This window comes from Myotis myotis, unplaced genomic scaffold (assembly GCF_014108235.1).
Source record: "Myotis myotis isolate mMyoMyo1 unplaced genomic scaffold, mMyoMyo1.p scaffold_m19_p_14, whole genome shotgun sequence".
Taxonomy (NCBI): domain Eukaryota; kingdom Metazoa; phylum Chordata; class Mammalia; order Chiroptera; family Vespertilionidae; genus Myotis; species Myotis myotis.
In genome coordinates this window covers 53,897,173-53,916,803 of record NW_023416318.1, presented here as the reverse complement: position 1 = coordinate 53,916,803, position 19,631 = coordinate 53,897,173, and the positions used below count along the sequence as shown (strand labels likewise).

General features: G+C 53.3%; 1 protein-coding gene across 10 annotated transcripts in view; it reads right to left on the bottom strand.

Annotated features, from left to right (window-relative positions):
• The window catches only part of KIDINS220 (kinase D interacting substrate 220), a 59,809-nt gene that overhangs the window by 33,477 nt on the left and 6,701 nt on the right, over positions 1-19,631 (bottom strand). For 7 of the 10 annotated variants that reach the window (XM_036335421.1, XM_036335412.1, XM_036335414.1 and 4 more), the window contains exons 3-20: positions 19,199-19,297; positions 17,844-17,942; positions 16,366-16,464; positions 15,420-15,521; positions 13,716-13,814; positions 12,766-12,963; positions 12,431-12,529; positions 11,209-11,307; positions 10,164-10,262; positions 9,348-9,525; positions 7,494-7,658; positions 6,281-6,460; positions 5,175-5,340; positions 3,057-3,208; positions 2,382-2,671; positions 1,600-1,740; positions 707-950; positions 272-360 (exon numbers count right to left, since the gene is read on the bottom strand). In XM_036335421.1, the coding sequence (XP_036191314.1) occupies positions 272-360; positions 707-950; positions 1,600-1,740; positions 2,382-2,671; positions 3,057-3,208; positions 5,175-5,340; positions 6,281-6,460; positions 7,494-7,658; positions 9,348-9,525; positions 10,164-10,262; positions 11,209-11,307; positions 12,431-12,529; positions 12,766-12,963; positions 13,716-13,814; positions 15,420-15,521; positions 16,366-16,464; positions 17,844-17,942; positions 19,199-19,297 (2,598 nt within the window). The remainder of the gene's footprint in view (positions 1-271; positions 361-706; positions 951-1,599; positions 1,741-2,381; positions 2,672-3,056; positions 3,209-5,174; positions 5,341-6,280; positions 6,461-7,493; positions 7,659-9,347; positions 9,526-10,163; positions 10,263-11,208; positions 11,308-12,430; positions 12,530-12,765; positions 12,964-13,715; positions 13,815-15,419; positions 15,522-16,365; positions 16,465-17,843; positions 17,943-19,198; positions 19,298-19,631) is intronic. The other 3 variants (XM_036335413.1, XM_036335418.1, XM_036335420.1) reach the window with 1 other exon arrangement.

Below are 19,631 nucleotides of genomic sequence, written 5' to 3'. Positions count from 1 at the left end.
ACTGGGCAACACCGTGGGGCTCACTGGGTCTGGGTCTGGAGCGGCGTGTGGCCTGAGGACCGGCTGGGAGGGACAGGGGCTCCTGCGTGAGTCACTGTGGCTGTAGGGTCAGACATGCCCGCAAAGCCACTGACGCAGGAAGGAGTCCAGTGAGAAAATGCATTGGCCGAGCTTGGTGCACTATTTACAAAAGATGATTTAGTGCCATCAGCTCAGCTTTATTTGAGTAACAGCAACACAAACATGGGGCTCAAAAGAGACGGCATCTTACCCGTCTATTGAGGGCTGTCTTGCTGCCAAACTTTGTCATATCTCCAAGGCTGATCTGTGAGACTCTTCTGTCGGCGTCGTCCTGTGTCCCTTAGAGAATTTACCAAGAGCACCGTTAGCACAGCCTTCTGCTGCGGGACAGCTCAAGGGAAGAAGCCCGCCTGCAGCCTTCAAGGTGAAGGTAAGCCACACGCACAGGACTGCACCCACCGCCCTGCCAGGTGAAGGTGAGCCACACACACAGGACTGCGCCCACGCACCCACCGCCCTGCCAGGTGAAGGCGAGCCACACGCACAGGACTGCGCCCACGCGCCCACCGCCCTGCCAGGTGAAGGTGAGCCACACACACAGGACTGTGCCCACGCCCACCGCCCTGCCAGGTGAAGGTGAGCCACACGCACAGGACTGCGCCCACGCCCAGGGGCTGGCCGGCACCTGCGGCGTCCGGGCAGGGGATGTCCCCGTTGGTGGTGGAGGCCACGAGGTACTTCTTGGCGCTGCTCAGCCCGCGGCTGTTGAGGAACACGGGCAGGTGCACGATGTTGCGCATGTAGTCGTGGCCGTTGATGTTGGAGTCGCGCAGCACGCTGTTGAGGTTCTGGTTGATGGCCTTGATGATGATGTGCGGGTCGCTCGCGAAGATGGCGATGAACGGCCCTTTGGAGAACAGCACGCGGACCTGCGGGCGGGACGTGCGTTCGCGGTGCAGCTTTCAACCGCCCAGCGTTTCCGAAACCCCCTCCCAGACCCGTGCAGCCTTTGGTGACTGGGTATTTCTTAAAACTGTTTTTCATCCAATATTATTCTATCTGAACACAGCTGCCACTGAAGCCTCCACCTGGTTCTGCACCATCTGACACTGCACCAGGTGACGGTGACGGTCTCGGGAGAAAACAAGTCCTCCCGTCCCATCTGGGGCGCTGGCGGTCGACAGGAGAGGGGAGGCCAGCCCTCGGGAGAGGCCCTCGGGAACATGCGAGAGGCACGGCACACTGGTCTCTGCTGTCACATGCTGCTGCTCAGCACACACCTCACGGAGAGGCACGCGGGGGGCTTTAGCAAAACACGGCGACCCATGTGCCCTGCTGCTCTCAGCTGCACCAGACCGTCCGCAGACGCTGGGGCACGCGGGACCGCGAGCCTCCCCTCACTTCCTCTCACTCGCCAGCACGTGCACGCTCTCTGCACCTGTCTACGAACGCTCACTCTCGCTACGTTTCTACATAAAGATGATTACTTCTACGAAAGAAAAGTGCAATCCCAACGCCCCACGAGCTGTGCCCGCAGCCACCCCCCAGCGTGACAAGCCCCGCGGGCGGTGGGCACACCGTGTCCAGCATCTGCAGCACTTTGTCCTGCTCGCAGGCGTCCAGCCCGTCGATGATGACCACCAGCCGTGTCTGGTTCTGCGTGAAGCTGTCGATGGTCTTGGCCATCCTGGCCATCAGCTCCACCTCGCACTTGAGAACCTGCGCGCGAGAGAAAGACAGACGCACTGAGGGCGGCGCATTCTGAGCCTCACAGAAGCCACTGACGAGGACACTCCCGGCCTTCCTGCCGCCACGGTCCCGCCCGACCCCAAGGGGGGCTCCACGAGGGACAGCGGCTTCACACCGACAGCAGTTCCCCCCACAAGGAGGGACACCCGTCATGGCCTTCGAAAAAGTTACTCAATTGGGCTGAGTGGCTTCTTTCCAAGATCCCCTTCTCTGAAGGTCACCAGTCTGAGACCTGAATGGAAATTAAGTGACCCAACCCTGCGGCTCCTGATGGGACGTGGCCGTCAGTTCAAGGACGTTGTCCTCAGTCCCTCTGCTCTGCCGGGCCCAGGCCCCGAGGGCCCACGCCACTAGGCAGGAATCGCACCGTGAAGGACCCCTTTCGCTAGCTCCTCTGCGTCTCTTATAAAAGTCTATTTTATAAAAAGATGCTCCTGTTCTAACTTTTCCCACTCAATGTGCATTTCCACAGGAGAAACCTGGGCTGAAACTGAAGCCACCACGGCGCTCTGAGAGCGAGCCCGCGGCAGGGCCCCGGGCGCCCCGCAAGCACCGTCCTCCAGCCCCGCGGCAGGGCCCCAGGCGCCACGAGCAAGCGAGCGCGCGCGCACCTTCATGAAGCCTTCGCTCTTCAGCTTGTGCAGCCTGGAGGCCGCGCTGTGCAGGCGCTTCCGCTGGGAGTTGAGGAGCGAGTCGAGCACCTGCCACCAGGTGCGGCAGTTGAGCACCACGGCCAGCCCCACGACCGCCGCGATGGCGATGAGGACGGCGTTCACGGTCAGGTGCTTCGGGTCCACGCGGAAGACGGCCAGGAGCGTGACGCCCGCAACCACGCAGCCCAGCACGAACAGGAAGATGACAAAGGACGGGAGGCAGCACGTCTTCTTCCACTTCCTCTTCCCTGCAGGACGATAGTCTCACTGACACTCATGCCAAGATGCAGAGCATCCCCCGCAGCACGGGAGGCCGAGGCCGACCCGATGTCCCCTCGTTGCATCGCGTGCTGGACACACACACACACACACACACAGCACACACACACAGCACACACACACACAGCACATACACACACAGCACAGCACACACACACACCACACACACACAGACACAGCACACACACACAGCACACACAGCACACACAGCACACACACACACAGCACACACACACACACATACACACAGCACACACACACAGCACACACACACACAGCACACACACACACACACACACACACACTCACATACACACACAAACACACACAGCACCAGCAGGGAGCAGGCCCTACCCTGCGAGTCCTCCGTCTTGAACACTCGGAAGAGCCTGGTGGCCAAGAAGCCAAACTCGCGCTCGCAGGCGTCCGAGAGGGTGGCGATCATCTCGGCCATGGACGTCTCCCCGCCGACGCTGGACAGGCGGTTGTAATCCGTGAACAGGAACCTGCGGGAGAAAACGGCCTCAGCTCTCCCAGAAGCCCCTGTGCATCGCCTGTGTCAGGCCCCTGCCTGTCTGTGTCTCTTTCAGAAGACTGTTTTTAAAGTGAAGGAGGGAAAAGAACTCGAAGTCAGGCATCTTCTGCTTCGAACACCCTACACACGTCTCTGTGGAAAGACCATGAACAAGCCGCACGCAGCCAAGGGACAGAGCAGCTCCGACTGAAGGCGGAGGGGAGAGGCCGTGAGGGCCCAGCGGGCCGCCCGCGGCAGGTCTCACGAGGCGACGAGAAGGCGGCACCACATGAGGGTACAGAGCGGCACTTCGGGAAGGTTCCTAAGCACCAACTGGGCGATTAGAACCAGAGGACACGACCTACTCACTGAGCATTTAATGCCATTTAAAAACTCAGGCTCTAGCCCTAGCTGGTTTGGCTCAGCGGATAGAGCATTGGTCTGTGGACTGAAGGGCTCCAGGTTCGATTCCAGTCAAGGGCACATGCCTGGGTTGCGGGCTCGATTCCCAGTGGGGGGCGTGCAGGAGGCAGCCAATCAATGATTCTCTCTCATCATTGATGTTTCTATCTCCCCTCTCCCTTTCTCTCTGAAATCAATAAAAATATATATTAAAAAAAATAAAAGTAAATAAAAACTCAGGCTCTAGACCAGGGGTTCTCACCCTGTGGGTCGCGACCCCTTTGGCAGTCAAACGACCCTTTCACAGGGGTCGCCTAAGACCATCCTGCATATCAGATATTTACATGACGATTCATAACCGTAGCAACATTACAGTGATGAAGTAGCAACGAACATAATTTTATGGTTGGGTCACAGCATGAGGAACTGTATTTAAAGGACCAGAAGGTTGAGAACCACTGCTCTAGACTATTTCATTTATAGCTTAAACCTCGACCAGAGACTTAAAAATAAGTCATAGAATATTCTATTCGAGTTGCTCTTTGAAGTAACGGAATTGCTTACATTTGAATTCCTGGGTGAACAGTATGTCCGCACGATTCCCCTCCCTCCCTCCCTGAGCGAGCTCTCCCCCGTCAGCAGACAAGCCCGGCTTTCACGCCGTCTGTGGCCCCACTGCCCGCACTGCACTCTGCTCTCCACTGAGGCTGTGTGAAGTGACCTCTCTTTTTAAAGTGATACCATCTTGTTAGTTTAAAATGTGTCCTTTCCTGTAAAAATATTTCCCCAATTACTTTATTCTACTCTGTAAGTTTTCTTTTCAACTTTTTATGTTTAAATCCTTGTCTTAACACTGACTCTCTTTCCTGCAGGCTTATGTCTTCCTTCTTCTCATGTGACAGCTGCCACAGTTTGTGTGGTGTGGCCTCTGCTTTCATCTACAATTGCACGTTTTACCTTAGTCACTGTGACTTCTTCCTTTCAGTGCATGTGGAATTCTCGTGCTCATTTCCACTGACTTCCTCCTGCTTCAGCTATTTCCACTGCTTCCCCCGCAGCCCTGCCCCGTGCCTGTGCCCCCTCGCACCTGTGCCCCCTCACGCCTGTTCTCACCCTCCTGCATGTCTCCCCAGACGTTTCCCACGTGACATTACTGATAATGTCAGGCAGGCAGGTAGCACGTGCCCACAGGTGCGGACGGGCAGCGGAGCACAGCGAGCTGCCCAGTCACAGCCAGCACAGGAGGTGCCAGGACCCAGCCCAGGGCCATGCTCTGTCCACAAGTGTCGCACGGACGGCAGTAGGTGTCACAGGAGAGGGGGCGGGCACATAGATAAAATCTGCAAATCCAAGTGAAACAGATTCTTCATAGGGAGGTTCTCTGACCTCTGATGTGCGGGAGGAGATGGACACGGAGTGCTTCCCAGTGCCCTTGACCAGGCGGCTGTTGGTTTTACTTCTCCTGTAAAAGTTTCTGAAGCGGGCACTGAGAATGGTGCATTACAAACTGGATTGGGCCTCGTCGTGTTAAGTCACTGTCGCAGGGACCGACTCACCTCACGGGCAAAGCCTTCGTGGTCTGCTCGGGCAGCTCGGGCGGGTTCACAAACATCAGCTTGAGGAGCAGCTCCAAGTACCCGATGTGCCTGGCCAGCCTGGTGCTCAGCACCCAGGCCCAGTTCCAGCTCTCTCCTTCCCTCCGGCCACCAAAGTAAATGACGGCTGAAACACAGAGTTAAATAATGGCCACACCCCCAGGGTCAGGCAGCCCCTCCTCCCAGCAGCCAGACAGCAAGGATGACGGCAGGCCCACGCAGCTCTTCCTGGTCCTGCCACTTTCTGCCACCTCTCCCCCACCCCCACCCCCACCCCCCCCACCCCCGCTCCTCCATGCATGAGCGTCCGCCACACACAGGAGGCATGAGCAGGGAACGTTAACAGCTGAAACATGACGTAAGCAAGACGATACCTTCCACAGAAGCATGGCTCGCTCAGATCCCAGAGCAAATAATGTGGGGTTTGTCACTGTTTCCTTTCTTACAACTGCAGACACCCCAAGGACATGGGTTTTATATTTTTTCTTTGCTTTTATATAAAAATTACAACCATGATCAAAACGCTCAAGAACATGCCAGTGATACTATGAAGACTTATTTTCAAAACAAGATTTAAATACAAAGCGCTAACAAAGATACACGTGGGTGAGCGCAGTAAACTAGGGTTCTGCTTCACTACTGACAAGCAGACTCTCGTTTTCAAAGCTGCTCCTGCCAGGCTGTGGGCATGTTCCTCTAGGCCAGTGGTTCTCAACCTGTGGGTCGCGACCTCTTTGGCAGTCGAACGACCCTTTTACAGGAGTCACCTCAGACCATCCTGCATATCAGATATTTACATTACGATTCATAACAGTAGCAACATGACAGTTATGAAGTAGCAACGAAAATAATTTTATGGTTGGGTCACAACGTGAGGAACTGTATTTAAAGGGCCAGAAGGTTAGAACCACTGGGCTAGGCCAATTTACAAAGCAGCAAAAAGACCCATTTTCTAAGTGATTTATGAAATTCACTTCAAGGTCTTGGGAGAGAGGTGCAGGCGATGTTTTAGGTACAAGAGTCCTGACGTCTCCACGTCGCTGCCAACAGCAGCAGCGAGGACTTACTGAAGAATATGTACAGGAGCGCCAGGCAGCTCAGCGACACGGCCACTCCGAGGGTCAGGTCGACCGTGAAGGCGACCAGCAGGCCCAGGCCCCCGCAGAGCAGCAGCGTCAGGAACACGACCAGCCAGGAGAACTGGAAGAGGGGCTCGGTCTGCTGCCCCGCGAAGGTCTTCATTTCATCTGGGGAGGGAGCAGAAAGCGTATTCCTGCTTCAAGAACCAACTCCTAACTTCACATCCATATATACAGAAACCTGAGCGACCAGTGAGGCAGAACTGGTCGCTATGACGCGCACTGACCACCAGGGGGCAGATGCTCAGTGCAAGAGCTGCCCCCGGCCCACAGGCCCCAATTGCCGATGGAGCCTGCAGGCCAACCCTCTGGTCCCTCCCTCTGCCAGGCCCCCGGGGGTGGGTGGCAGCAGATGCAGCCCCTTTCCCAGGAGCGCCGATGGCCAGCTCCCTCCTCAGGGCCGGCAGCCAACTTCCCAGTCCCTCCCCTTAATCAGCCCATCACCTGCCCGCCAAGCTGGTGGTCGGCCCCTACCACCGGCCAGCAGGCCCCAATCGCCCAGTCGGGGCTAGGCCCCAGGCTGGGACAGGGAACTGGCAGTGGGTGGCGGTGGAAATGGGCGGAGGAAGGGGAGAGGCAGGGAACCTGATCGGCCCTGATCGCCGGCCTGCCTAGGGACCCCACCCATGCACGAATTTCATGCACCAGGCCTCTAGTTGAATATAAACATTATGGGGCACTTACTAAGGCCCTCAATAAAATGTTGCTACTTAGCCACTTAACCAATGTTCTCTTTGGATCAACATAAAGTCCCACTCCCAGGCTCCAGCCGGCACCCCGCTTCCTGTGGAGGTGCACCAATCCCTGTCGGGCACTTCCTCCGGCAAGGTGGTATTGATGGTTTTTTGTGGTTTGTATTATACAAGCAACAAGGTGTTGCCGTAGGTGAACGGGAAAACCACTCATACTTCGCTACGTGTCTTCACTAGTGACGCCTCCATTCACTCCTCTCTGAAACTGCGCCTCACCCCTCCTTCCAATCACATCTGAGAAGCGCAGTTCTCAAAGGTGTGTTGAGCCCAAATGAGCTTAAATAACTCATTCTTTCTACCAAACTCCACATGTATCCCCAAGTAAAACTCGGTTTTTCTTTTCTTTGCAAAAACTAAAACCACCAGCAAAGCCCTCGCTGTGTACGGACCCTCCAGCTTCTTGAGGAGGAAGGACTTGCCGCTGCCCCACTGCGCGTACAGCCCCACGCAGATGGGCGGCTGCATGGTCGGCTCGCTGAGGATGTCCGCCAGGGCGCTGCTGTACAGGTCGTAGCCCAGCATGTCGCCGTCCGTCTCCGTGGGAGACAAGTGTCCTGTAATTATAAACGGGCCTTATGTGAGAGAGAGACACTAGAACAGGGCTAGGCAAACTTTTTGACTCGAGGGCCACAATGGGTTCTTAAACTGGACCGGAGGGCTGGAACAAAAGCATGGATGGAGTGTTTGTGTGAACTAATATAAATTCAAAGTAAACATCATTACATAAAAGGGTACAGTCTTTTTTTTTTTAGTTTTATTCATTTCAAACGGGCCGTAATTTGACCACGGCTGCACTAGAAGGAAAAATCCATTTGTATCTATTGTTTATTGAATTAGAAAAAACTTAAATGTGTAAAACAGGTTCTGATCCTCTTAAGTTAATACCACATTTTATAGACCTCAAGACACCTACTGAGTGTAGGACGCACCATGATCATGTACAACCAAGAGAGAAAAATGCTGCCAATTGCGGCGTGGTGCTGTCTACCCGCCAATGGAGGCGCGTTCTGATCTGCGATGCTGAATGCGGAGCAGGGTGCATTCGGGAACAATATGATGTGTGACAGTACACACAGAAAGCGACACAGCACTACCGAAGACCACACCGACTCAGAGAAAAGAGACACTCGATGGTTCCAGGCAGAAAGGCTCAATGACTCACAGACATCAATTCTCCCCAAATCAATCTATCACTTTAAGGCAATTCCAATCAAAATCCATGAGAAGATTTTAAAAACTGAAAAGCAAAGACATGTGAAAGTAGCTAAGAAACAATTTAAAGACACCAAAAGCAGGTGTCCATAAAGCTACAGCTAAAACATCACAGAACTCACCCAGGAACTAACATAAACACTTCAAATCAGCGGGAAAGAATGATTTGGTGAGTGGTGGTAAGAAGTTAGACAACCACTTTAAAAAATAGAATTATAGCTCCATATACCTCATACCTTGTATAACAAAAATAAATTTCTGAAACATAAATAAATGTAAAAAGTAAAACCATAAAAATACTAGAGGAGTCTGGTGGGCGTGGCTCAGTGGTTGAGCATCAACCTATGAACCAGGAGGTCATGGTTTGATTCCTGGTCAGGGCACAGGCCCGGGTTGCGGGCTCCATCCCTGGCCCTGGTCAGGGCACGTGCAGGAGGCAACCAATGGGTGTGTCTCTCTCACATCGATGTTTCTCTCTCTGTCTCCCTCCCTCCCTTCCACTCTCTCTAAAAATCAATAAAATAGCCTCAAGTGAGGACTAACAACAACAACAAAGAAAATATAAACACAAACGCCTGAGTATTTAAATGAGGCGAAACTGGTATGTGTTTAGGTAAAGTGTCACTGAGAAGGTGGCGGCTGGCCCGAGCCTTGGAGAGAGAATTTTAACAAACAGAGGCAGCCGTGGGGATGGCGCAGGCAGACCTGGGTGGGCACACCACCGGCCCAGGCAGGGAAGTGTGGGTGCTCGCGCCACCCTCGGGAAACTGGGCGTTTTGATTAGCAGCACAAGGTACGCCTGGGGGAACGGTGGCAGGAGACTTTTAGAAAAGGAGGCGAGATGCTCAGGCCTCACATGCTGACTGATCCGCCTGCATGCGCGTCATCAGAAGCTGCCCCGCAGTGCAGAGGAGCTGCGCCGGGAGGAGCACTTGTCCCCGGCAAAGTGACGCCTTTATCGTCTCCATGAAGTGGCGGCCGCTAACTGCTGCGGCCTCTTGTTTCCCGGGAGGAGCAGGCGCAGTACTCACTGGCTCCGAATATCTGAGTCAAGATGCTCTTCTGGTGGCTGCAGTCGATGTTGTAGGGCGTCTCGCCCGCCTTGTTGGGCCGGTACAGCAGCCGGCCGTCCTTGGGGTTTCTCAGGAGCAGCTCCGCCAGCTTCCGGCTCCTCCCGCGGATGGCGATGTGCAGAGGGGTGTCTCCTTTCTGCGGAAGGCGCAGGGGAGGGGGCGGCGTGTCGTCACAGGGGTGCACACGGGACTACTCTCCCGCTGCTGTAAACGACTGCAAATCTGAGCTCTTCCTGTGTCAGACACCAGACCCAAGTTACGGGCACTTCTCTCTCACGCCCCCGGCAATGTCTTCTCGCGGTCCTTTCCTCGCCCCCCTCCGGACTGGCTTCTCCCGCAGCCTCTGAGAGAGGCCCTTGTCCTCCGGCCCCGAGTCACTAGGGAAAGCAGCAGCTCCTCCTGCCGCCCCCCGCCCAGGTGAGTAACCACCCTCCCACCGCATTTATGTCCAATGTAAGGGTCTGCCTCAGCCAGTGCACACCCGCTGCACACCCGCTCCCGCCTCCTCCCCACACCGCCCGCTGCAGCCGCGTCCACCATGAAGAGTGGGGAGCAGGCGAGGTGCAGGGGCCCCTCCCCCAGGGGACACCATGCCGTCTTCTCCGAGCCGTCCTCCTCCGGCCCCTTTGGAGACCGCACCGGGAAGCTGGCAGGGCATGGGGCTCCCACCCAGGTGTCCCAGCAGGTGACCTCCCTGCACACACCCAACCAGCCCCCCGAAGCCCAGGGCGCAGGCCAGCTGCCGGCCCCTCCCCACTGCCTGCCCCGGCTCACCCTGTCCACGGCAGACACTTTCGCCCCTTTGTCCAGCAGCAGCTCCACCACCTCGATGTTCCGCATCTTGGTCGCCTTTATCAGCGGCGTCTCGCCGTCCTGTGGGCACAGAAGGAAGTGTGTCACCTTGACAGCTTCCCTCCGACATGCTAAGGTCACATGAACACATCTGTAAGAATTCGGGCAGCGGCCTCTGGACCAGTCTATGTTCAGTGTTCTCCAGGACACACAGCCGTAAAAACTAACATGCTTTTCCTTTCACAACCAATCTTCTGTATCAAAATAACTTGCTATCACTCAACCGAGCATGAGATGTGGCCCACGACCCCAGCAGGTGTGTCTGGCCGCAGCTCCCTGCCCACACTGTGGCCACCACCCCCAGCTCCACCGTGACCTCGGGCAGCCTCCTCACTGCTCCAACTTTCCCTTCCTCCCTGAAATCAATAAAAATATGGTTTTTTTTAAAAAAATAAAGATGATCGGGGAACCGCCCTGGCCTGTGCACTGAGGCTGGCATCACTGTCTTAGAAAGATGCTTGTCCCGTCCTTGGAGATGAAATGGGCTTGTCCCATGGCTGACTCCACACGACTGTGTTATTCATGAAGAATTATCACCATTTCACTCAAAAATTCCCAATACATCTTCCCCACGGAAAACTACTACACACGGGCTGGATGTGTCCCTGAAGTCGCATCCAGTGAACAGTCCACAGGGTCTGAGTAAAGCGGATGCAGGGCTGCTTTGGGCACCAACGCCCACTCGAGGGGTCTTCGTAAAGAAAGGGGTCTGCATCCCACACAACGCGGGCAGGAGCGAATCCTGGGGACGACCCGTCCACGGCTGGTCAATAGCAGACACTGCATTTTCTGAACGCTTTTAACTCACGTAAGAAATGACACACTCCGTTTCCCTGTGAGCTCACAGCTCCTGAAAGGACACAGTGCCCCTCAATGTCACATGGAAATTACTAGTAACATCGGTGTCATCTAGTGTCCAGCACGCAGGACTGGCACTGGCTGGTGAGGGGACGGAGGGTCGGCCTACCTTTGTGCATATTTCCGTGTCGGGGTTGCACTGCAAGATGTCTCTCACCATGGTTGCGTTCCCTTTCTCAACAGCCCAGTACAGAGCAGTTTTATTGTCCTGTCAATAAAAACAGCAATGGCTGCATGTGGGACGCATGCTTTAACACGCTCTTACACATACTAAGGGTCCTCAGAAGGACACGCTCTTATACATACGAAGGGTCCTCCTGCCGACAGCAACGGGAGGGCTCACCCACAGCTGCGTGGCGGGAACACCGGAACCCTCGCCGCACCCTAGACCGACTTGTGGGGTTTGTTATGAAGGGAGCCTGGGGAGCTTCTATTACTTGGCGTAGAAAGAACAGGTCACGTGCATTTCTGTGCTGTGACCAGGCTCCGGGACCACGCGCTGGGCTCCAAGTCCTCAGGACCTGAGCTCCCCCCATGGACAAGGGCCCCTGGCGTTCCCTCTGTCCAGTCTTTTCAAAGGGATGCATGAGGGTGCACTACACAAGCCTCAGGCGACTGCTTCCGCCACGTTTAGCTTTCTTAACCCCGCCCCCGCCCCACCACCACCACAGGCCAATCTTGATCACATCCTTTAAAATCCGATCGAGTTCAAAACCCAAAAATAGGTCAATATAGACTTTGAAGTGGAGCTAGAGATTTACTAGTTTGATTCAAAAATGGATTTGGATACAAGTGAATAAAGCAAAAACTGAGTGGAAACCAGAGCGTCCAACAACAAAATGAGCTAAAGCTCTGAAATATTGGATAAACCCACAAATTTAGGGGTTTTACCTAAATTAATAGCCTTTGGGCGAAGGCTGCCTTGGCAAAGCCCACAGGCACTACCAGTGCCCAGGAGAGGCAGGCGGACGGGGAAGGAGAGGAGCGATGCAGCGGCGGGAAGGGGCGGAGCAGACAGACAGAGGGAAACGTACAGGAGGTGAAGACATGCCATCTGCACAGCACACTCAGCGACGCCAGTCTCAGCGCTCTCGGCTGCCCACGGCAGGGCTGAGTGTACTTCTCCATCAGTGACAGCGGTGCACTCAGACCCCGAGCTACTGTAAGTCCTCTCTAAAGCTAGCCTGGCATCCACACAGGAATTCCCTAACAACGCCGTGGATGTGAGAGGCATTGTGAAGCACATCAGGGCTTACCGCTGGCAGACGGCACTGTGATCAGCCAACCTGCCAGCCCATCACACTCCGAGCCAACCACCCACAGCCACGTACCTGCCCTCGAATGTCGATGTCCGCGTACTTCTGGAGCAGCGCACGGACGATTTCCACGTGGCCGCCTCTGACGGCGCCGATCAGCACGGTGTCCCCACTCTGCAGACAGACCACAGGGGCGTGAGCAGCGGGCGAGCACACTCTGCGGCAGGTCAGGGCGTATAATGCAACCACTTTTCCGGGCAATCCCGCGGCACGGAGGCCCCTCCCTGAAGGGAGGACTTTGAGGAACGAACACCCCCTGAGAGAAGGCCCGCGTGCAGACAGAACCAGGGAGGCGGTGGGCCACGAGGTCGTCTCCCACCCCCGTCACTAGGAGACCAGCAGGCACCTACCCTGTCGGGGATGTTCACGTAGGTGCCGGCGTCCAGCAGGTCCTGCACGATCTCCGTGTGGCCCTCCTTGGACGCAATCATCAGCGCCGTGTTGCCATCCTTGTCTGTCAAGTTCACATTTGGATTCCTCTTCAAGATTTCCTTTACTGACTGTGTGTAGCCTCCTTTTACAGCCACGATAAGTGCAGTCATTGAATTCTAAGCACAGAAACCAGCCCAAGAAATTAATACATTCTAGAAAATATGATTTATGCCATCATGATACAATGATGTTTCCAAGCAGGTGGCCTATCACAGTTGTTTCTGACAATAAAATGTCAACATAAATAACCAAAAACACGCGAGAGCCAGGAGGCGTGGTTTCTATTTTTGAAAATCCATCCATCCCCCGAGTCCACAGGACCCTGTGACCTTCAGCTCTTTCAGTGATGATCCGACAGTGGGCAACCTCCTCACACAGGGAGTGAAGGATAAAACAGTGGGTAGCGTGATTCAAATCAAACACATTCTAAACCCAACGATCCAAAGTAAGGCCTTTCAGACTTCAAGCGAAGAATTGTTTATAACAAAATTTACGGGGGAAACTGAAAACAATGACATAATAACTACAGAATACTTCACTAAAAGTATATTCTTCTTTTTTACAGTGATCTAGAAACCCCACTTTCAAAAACTTATTTTAGAGGTTCTTAAAAAAACTGCACATCTAGTTTATAACAATAAATCACCTAGCACACACTTTGTGTGCATTGGCCATGGATCCTTAAGAGCAGAACTTGATGCACATGACACCTGCCATGTAACACACTGTCGGCGTCACAGAAAGAGGACGCCTGTCTCCAAGTGTCACTGAGAACCGCAGGCGGTTTCTCCAGGTGCTGACAGGAGAACATCCTCTGAAAACGACAAGCACGCCCGTTACCGGTGGTGAGCACAGGGACGGTACGTACGGCGCCTTCTTGGTCCACGTCGGCGCCCATGGCCAGGAGGTGCTTCACACAGTCCAGGTGACCCTTTCGCGCCGCCCACACCAGAGGGGTGGTTCCGTACTGTGAAAGCAGCACACATGTACCATCGTATCAGCGGGCGCGAAAGGAGCCCGCGCTCGCCACAACGTGGATAAACATCATACTGAGTATACTCAGATTACTGCCTACACCCTCATAATTTTAACTGTAGCTAAATCACATTTCCCCCTTTTATTTCTCCAGGTTAGGTGATCAGCCGCTGCATGAAATACCTTTTCCCCGACTTTACCTGTTATCATCAGTGACTGAATTTCCCGTCACGAAGTCACACACTCTGATTTCCCACAAGCCCCACCGCTCCCACGACTTGTGAAGCACAAGTTAAAGTGCAGCAGTGTGACTGCAGGGAAACGGCAACAATCAAGGGCCAACCACGGTTCCAGCGACTTCACGTGCAACCCATGGAACCCTAGCACACGAGTGAGGACACGTGGCCATGACGCATTTTCCCTGAGAAGCAGTGATGGGCTCAAAGTCACAAAGCTAGTGATTAGGAGGTGGAGTTGGACCCTGAACCCACAGCCTGGCTCAGTCCGTGCTCTGACACACACCCCACCTCAGCTCCGCCCTGGAAGGTGAGCTGCAGCCTCGGATGGCACTCAACAGCACCTCCTGCTGGAATTTGATGCAAAAGGCATCAGACACAACTCGTGCAGAACCAGCCGTGCTCTGTCTTGGGGGGCGCGGTGGCCAGAGCCAGGGCTGCCACAGGGACTGTGAGCTCGAGAAGCCCACAGGTGCATGAGCCTCTGCCGATGGCGTCCCGAGGATGCTGTGCCGTGGAAATGCCATCGTCTGCACAGCACCGCAGCGCCAGGCACCTCTGGCTACTGGGCGCCTGAGCTGGGGCCAGTGTAACTATTTCATCTTATTTTAGTTGATGTGATCTAGGCAGCTATGTGGCTGGTGGCCACTGTGTGGACAGCACCTCTCTGGGTCCCATCAGACACCCCAGGAACCACAGCTATAAGCTGAGCCCGGCTCTCCCCGGGGGCAGGGCCTCTGACAGCAGCCCAGGTGCCAGCCCGCGGTGGGAGGAGCCTGCAGAGAGGGCAGTGGTCCCGGCCACCCCGTGGAGCAACCTTAGGGGCGGAAGAAGGAATATGGAGGCCCTTCCCCAGCTCACTCTTACATCTCTATTCGCCCAGAATTAAATTCCTAGCTCCTCCTTTGTGCATAACGTTTTTTTCTGGCTCAGACGCCTTCCTAAGTCTACAAATGAACAATCTTCGACATCTTCAGAGACGCTGTAACTGAGCTCCTCCTCTGAGCACTCTCTCCTCCCAGAGCTCCAGACCACATGCTCCAGGCCACCCTCCCGCCAGCCAGGCGCACCCTCCTCAGCAGGGAGCTCTCACCGGGAGGGTCCCTGACATGCGGCCACGTCCCTGCAGGGGGCACTCGGGCCGCCTCCGCAAGTCCCCCGCTTTCTCTCAAAGCCGGGCCCTCTCGTAGGAAACCTCACCGCTCCGCGCGCACTACGGGCCCCATTTCCCTTGTTTCACCTAGAAACGTACGAAGAGACCTCCTCCCGCGTCCGCGCAGCCTCAGGAGACGGTGTGGAAACTTGTCCCTGACACTGAGTGACAGCACGTGGACGGGAGCCCGAGGGGCCTGCTGACCTACCTTGTCGGAGCAGTTGACCTTGGCGCCATTCTGCAGCAGCAGCTGTACTATGTCTGCGTGGCCTCTGCCTGCTGCCCAGATGATGGGGTAGACACTGTACTGCTGGCGCACAGGCAGGCAGGCAGGTGGTGGACAGAGAAGGGAGGGAGGGAGAGAGGCAGGGAGAGAGGCAAGAAAAACCTTTAGGCAGATGCTACAGCACACGTTTGCTAAGAAAAGTAATGAACGGAATAATATGAAGTAATATTTTTAATATCAAATTACAGACCCTTCTCACTTTAAAAACACACCGCACCCTAGCCTAATTGGCAGCTGAGATGCACTCCACCTTAAATACATCCCCTGGCCGCATTTATTCTAGTTTCAGCTCATTTAATCGGGTTATCAGGCCAACAGGCAGGACTGACAGTAGGGGTGTGAAACTTTTCTTACATGACCCTTCCATGAACTGGAATAAAAGTTCTTTGTTTCAACCTTACTGAGGTGTAGTGGGCACAACTGTGAGATAGTTAAAGTGTACATTAAATGATATGCCATCAATAAAAGTTTCTTAATCTGCAATCTGAGATCAAGTCTCGCACAAAGTAGTAACGAGTACATCGCCATCTGTAAGACACAGAAAAATGTCTCTTTTCTTTTAAAAAAAGAATTTAGATTGATATGCAGGCCCACAGAACACCGGCCAGAGGACACAGGGTTTCAGACTCCTTCCGACATGTAGACGGTTGTAACTGACAGGGAAGCTCTAGGAGTCACCTTTTGTTGATACGAATTGAGAAGCAAGCTGAGCCTGAGAATGAGTGCTCCTGCGCTGAGTCCCCCTCTGCATTCTGATCTGTAAGATCCGGGTTATCTGTGTCGCTCTGAAGCCTGCAGTGCCCTCAGCCGCGGCCCTCCCCCAAGAACTGGCCACCGAGCCTGCAGGTGGGCTTGGGTGCACGCTTACCAGACCAGTGACGTTGGGATTGGCTCCATGCGAGAGCAGCAACTCGACCACGTCAGTGCGGCCTTTGTAACAGGCCCACATCAGAGCTGTCCATCCTCCCTGAAAAGGGGCGGGATGAAATTTTTGGTTGTCTCCACGCACAAAAAGGCCAGGAGTTATAGAGCTGGACATTCATCAAGTCAAGTCTTACATACACCAATACTTAATCTGTAAAATGCCTGCCCAGAATTGTTTTAATATCATGCCCCACTCTATGAGATAAAATCTTATCTTGAGAAAACTACGTCTGAATTTGCCAAGTGAACAGACTGGAACTGACCGCCGTCAGCGAGCGCTGCGGGTGGGCAACCACTGGAGGTGCTCGAGAAGAACCCTCACCGGACTGCCCGACATCAGACCTGGGGGACTCCCCCCGCAGGGAGCCTCTCCTCACCCAAGTCCCAGGACCACGCCTTCCCTCACCGGCAGCGGCCACTCCACCGCCAGTCCATCCCAACACTAAGGGAGACACAGTCCTGTTTCCCCGATTTGTGGGGCTTTACACAAAGACATGTTAAAAGGTGTGATAATTACTTGGGGGAAATGAGAAGTATGGAGAACCTACAGGGCTTAGGAAATCATTTGTTACAAATCTTACTAAACCCTGCACATTCGCGATGTGTGCTTACACTTCCTGACTCCCTTGCAGACGGGTTCAGAACGGCCTGACTGCTTCACTGCTGAGGGAGCTGGGCCAGGCCCGCCTTCAGTCTCATTCCCGAGCCACGTGCACTGAGAACAGCAACCCTCGACCCACAGGACTGTTCCCGGAACAAGGAGCAACCAGCAGAAGTGCAAGATGGTGGGAGGCTGCAGATTCTTAACAACTCAGACCACCTACACCCTGAAGCATCATCAGCAAAGTAATGCCTGTTTCATAGATCAGGGCAGATCACCTCCTCTCTTTCTTCCATTGTTAAAATGAACTTTCCAAAAGACTAAAAATTTTGCAGAATAAGCCAAAAACGATCCCTTTCTTAACCTTAATGCTTTAAGCAGATGCCAAGAGCAAACAAGAGCCAAGATAATTAAGAATCATATCTTGTTAAGCTTATCATGTATAGATGGCATGTCTGAACACAATTACATGTTAAAGATACGTTTATAAATGTTAATCTGAAAATTATGACTAAACAACTGAAACTATGTCCCTCTTAAAATTCCTCTTAAAGGAAACATTCTCTCATAAGTTCTAAAACACTGACATACTAAATGGTGGTGAGTATTTTTAACAATATTTCAGAATTTTAAACTCTAAAATAAACTAGAGATGATGACTAAGGATATTCTAAAAGAGGCAGATATTATACCACCTGGGTTTAAACATGCTGAGGGTCATTTAATGACATCCTCAAAACAGCGTTGTGTCACCTCGCCCAAGCTCCCCGGGGCCTGTCACCGGTAACAGTCCCCGCCGCGGGCGGGAGCAGCGCCCGTACCATGTCGCGGTGCTCCAGGTTGCCCCCGCACTTCAGCAGCTCCTCCACCACGTGCAGGTGCCCTTCTTTGGAGGCCGATATAAGCGCTGTCCAGTTGTCCTTGAACACAAGACACTATGTTACCGTTTCAAAACCAGAAAGAACATTCAAAACGAGGGAAAGCAGCCTGAAGGAATGTGAATGTGCTGCCGAAGGACCACGCCAGACTGCCAGTTACCATTCGACTCTAACGTCACCCTGACCCTCAGCCGGGGGGATGGGTCTGTCTGCCTGCATTACTACCATGCGCAGAAGTGCTTCCACAACTGCTTGGTCAGTCTTTTCCCCAGACTTCTAATCACACCCCAGGCTTTCTAAAAAGGAGAGACGATGACTAGCAAACCTCAGAGCTAATCCGGTGCTAGCAGCCATCGTGGTAAATGAAATTAAAGACCATAATGAGACTTAAGAACACACTTGCAGGCGGGCAAACTAAAGCAATCCCATGATGAGTTTAGAAACGATGTGATAAAGAAATCACTTATTCTCCTTTATTTTCTTAAGTAAAGGCTACAAGTATCCTATCCTAACTTTTATTCATGAGTGTAATTTAATTCAAATGACCACTCAATAAAAATCATCAATTGAAAATAATCAATTTAAAAAAACAGCATACAGATGTAACCCTAGCCAGTTTGCCTCAATGGATAGAGCGTCAGCCTGCGGACTGAAAGGTTCTGGGTTTGAATCCGGTCAAGGGCACATGCTCAGGTTGTGGGCTCGATCCCCAATGTGGGGTGTGCAGGAGGCAGCCAATCCATGATTCTCTCTCATCATTGATGTTTCTCTCTCTCTCTCCCTCTCCCTTCTTCTCTGAAATCAATAAAAATATAAAATAAAATGAAAAAAAAAACAGATGTAGGTGTGTAAGTAACCCTAAAACATAATTCCCGGGAAACAGCAAGAGAAATGAGAGCCTCTGGGAACAGTGATCGACCACTCAGAAGTGGAGTCAGAGGCACTGCATCTTCCTGGCTGTGACCATGTAATGACACTGATGATAACAGACAGCATTAGGCGGCGTAACTGGTAACATGGCTCATACGTGGGTATTTTCTAGGCAGGCATTTGATTTCATGTGTGTGCTCCCTATTCACAGTGCCATCTACATATAACGACATGAAGAGCTGAGACCTTCCATTCAAAGTGAAAACGTCTCTCCCTTTTTAAAAATTAACTTAGCATATTACTAGGCAAAGCTGATATGTAACTGGTCGTATAACTGGCCGCCCATTCGTTTAGAATCATTTCATCAAACAAACAGCCAAGTTAAGGAAAAGAAGGAGAAGCCATGAGCGCCTCCTCTCAGGAGCTACCAAGTCCTCCAGGTTGCAGTTGGCTCCATTTTTGATCAGCTCCTTCACGATCTCCAGGCTGCCCTGCTCGGCGGCGATCATCAGCGGGGTCTGGCCGCACTGGGGACAGAAAGGACACAGTCAGCGCTGGGCTTGACCGAGACGCCGTTAGCACCACGCTCTCTTTTCCACAGCGAGACGGCCAGCACTGCTTACAGGGTTTCTTGAATTTAGAAACACCTTGGAAGTCTTAAGTTTTCAATTTTCTAACAATGTAAACGTCAAAGAGAGAACAAAACCTCTTTTACCACAGCATGACTGACCTGTTATCAGCACTGCAATTTCGTTCACAATCTATCAATACCATTAGCACCAGGCTCCGAAAGCCATCAGCACAATGTACCAACCACCTCGGGCACCAATGGGAACCAAATTCTCTCTACAGCACAGTTAC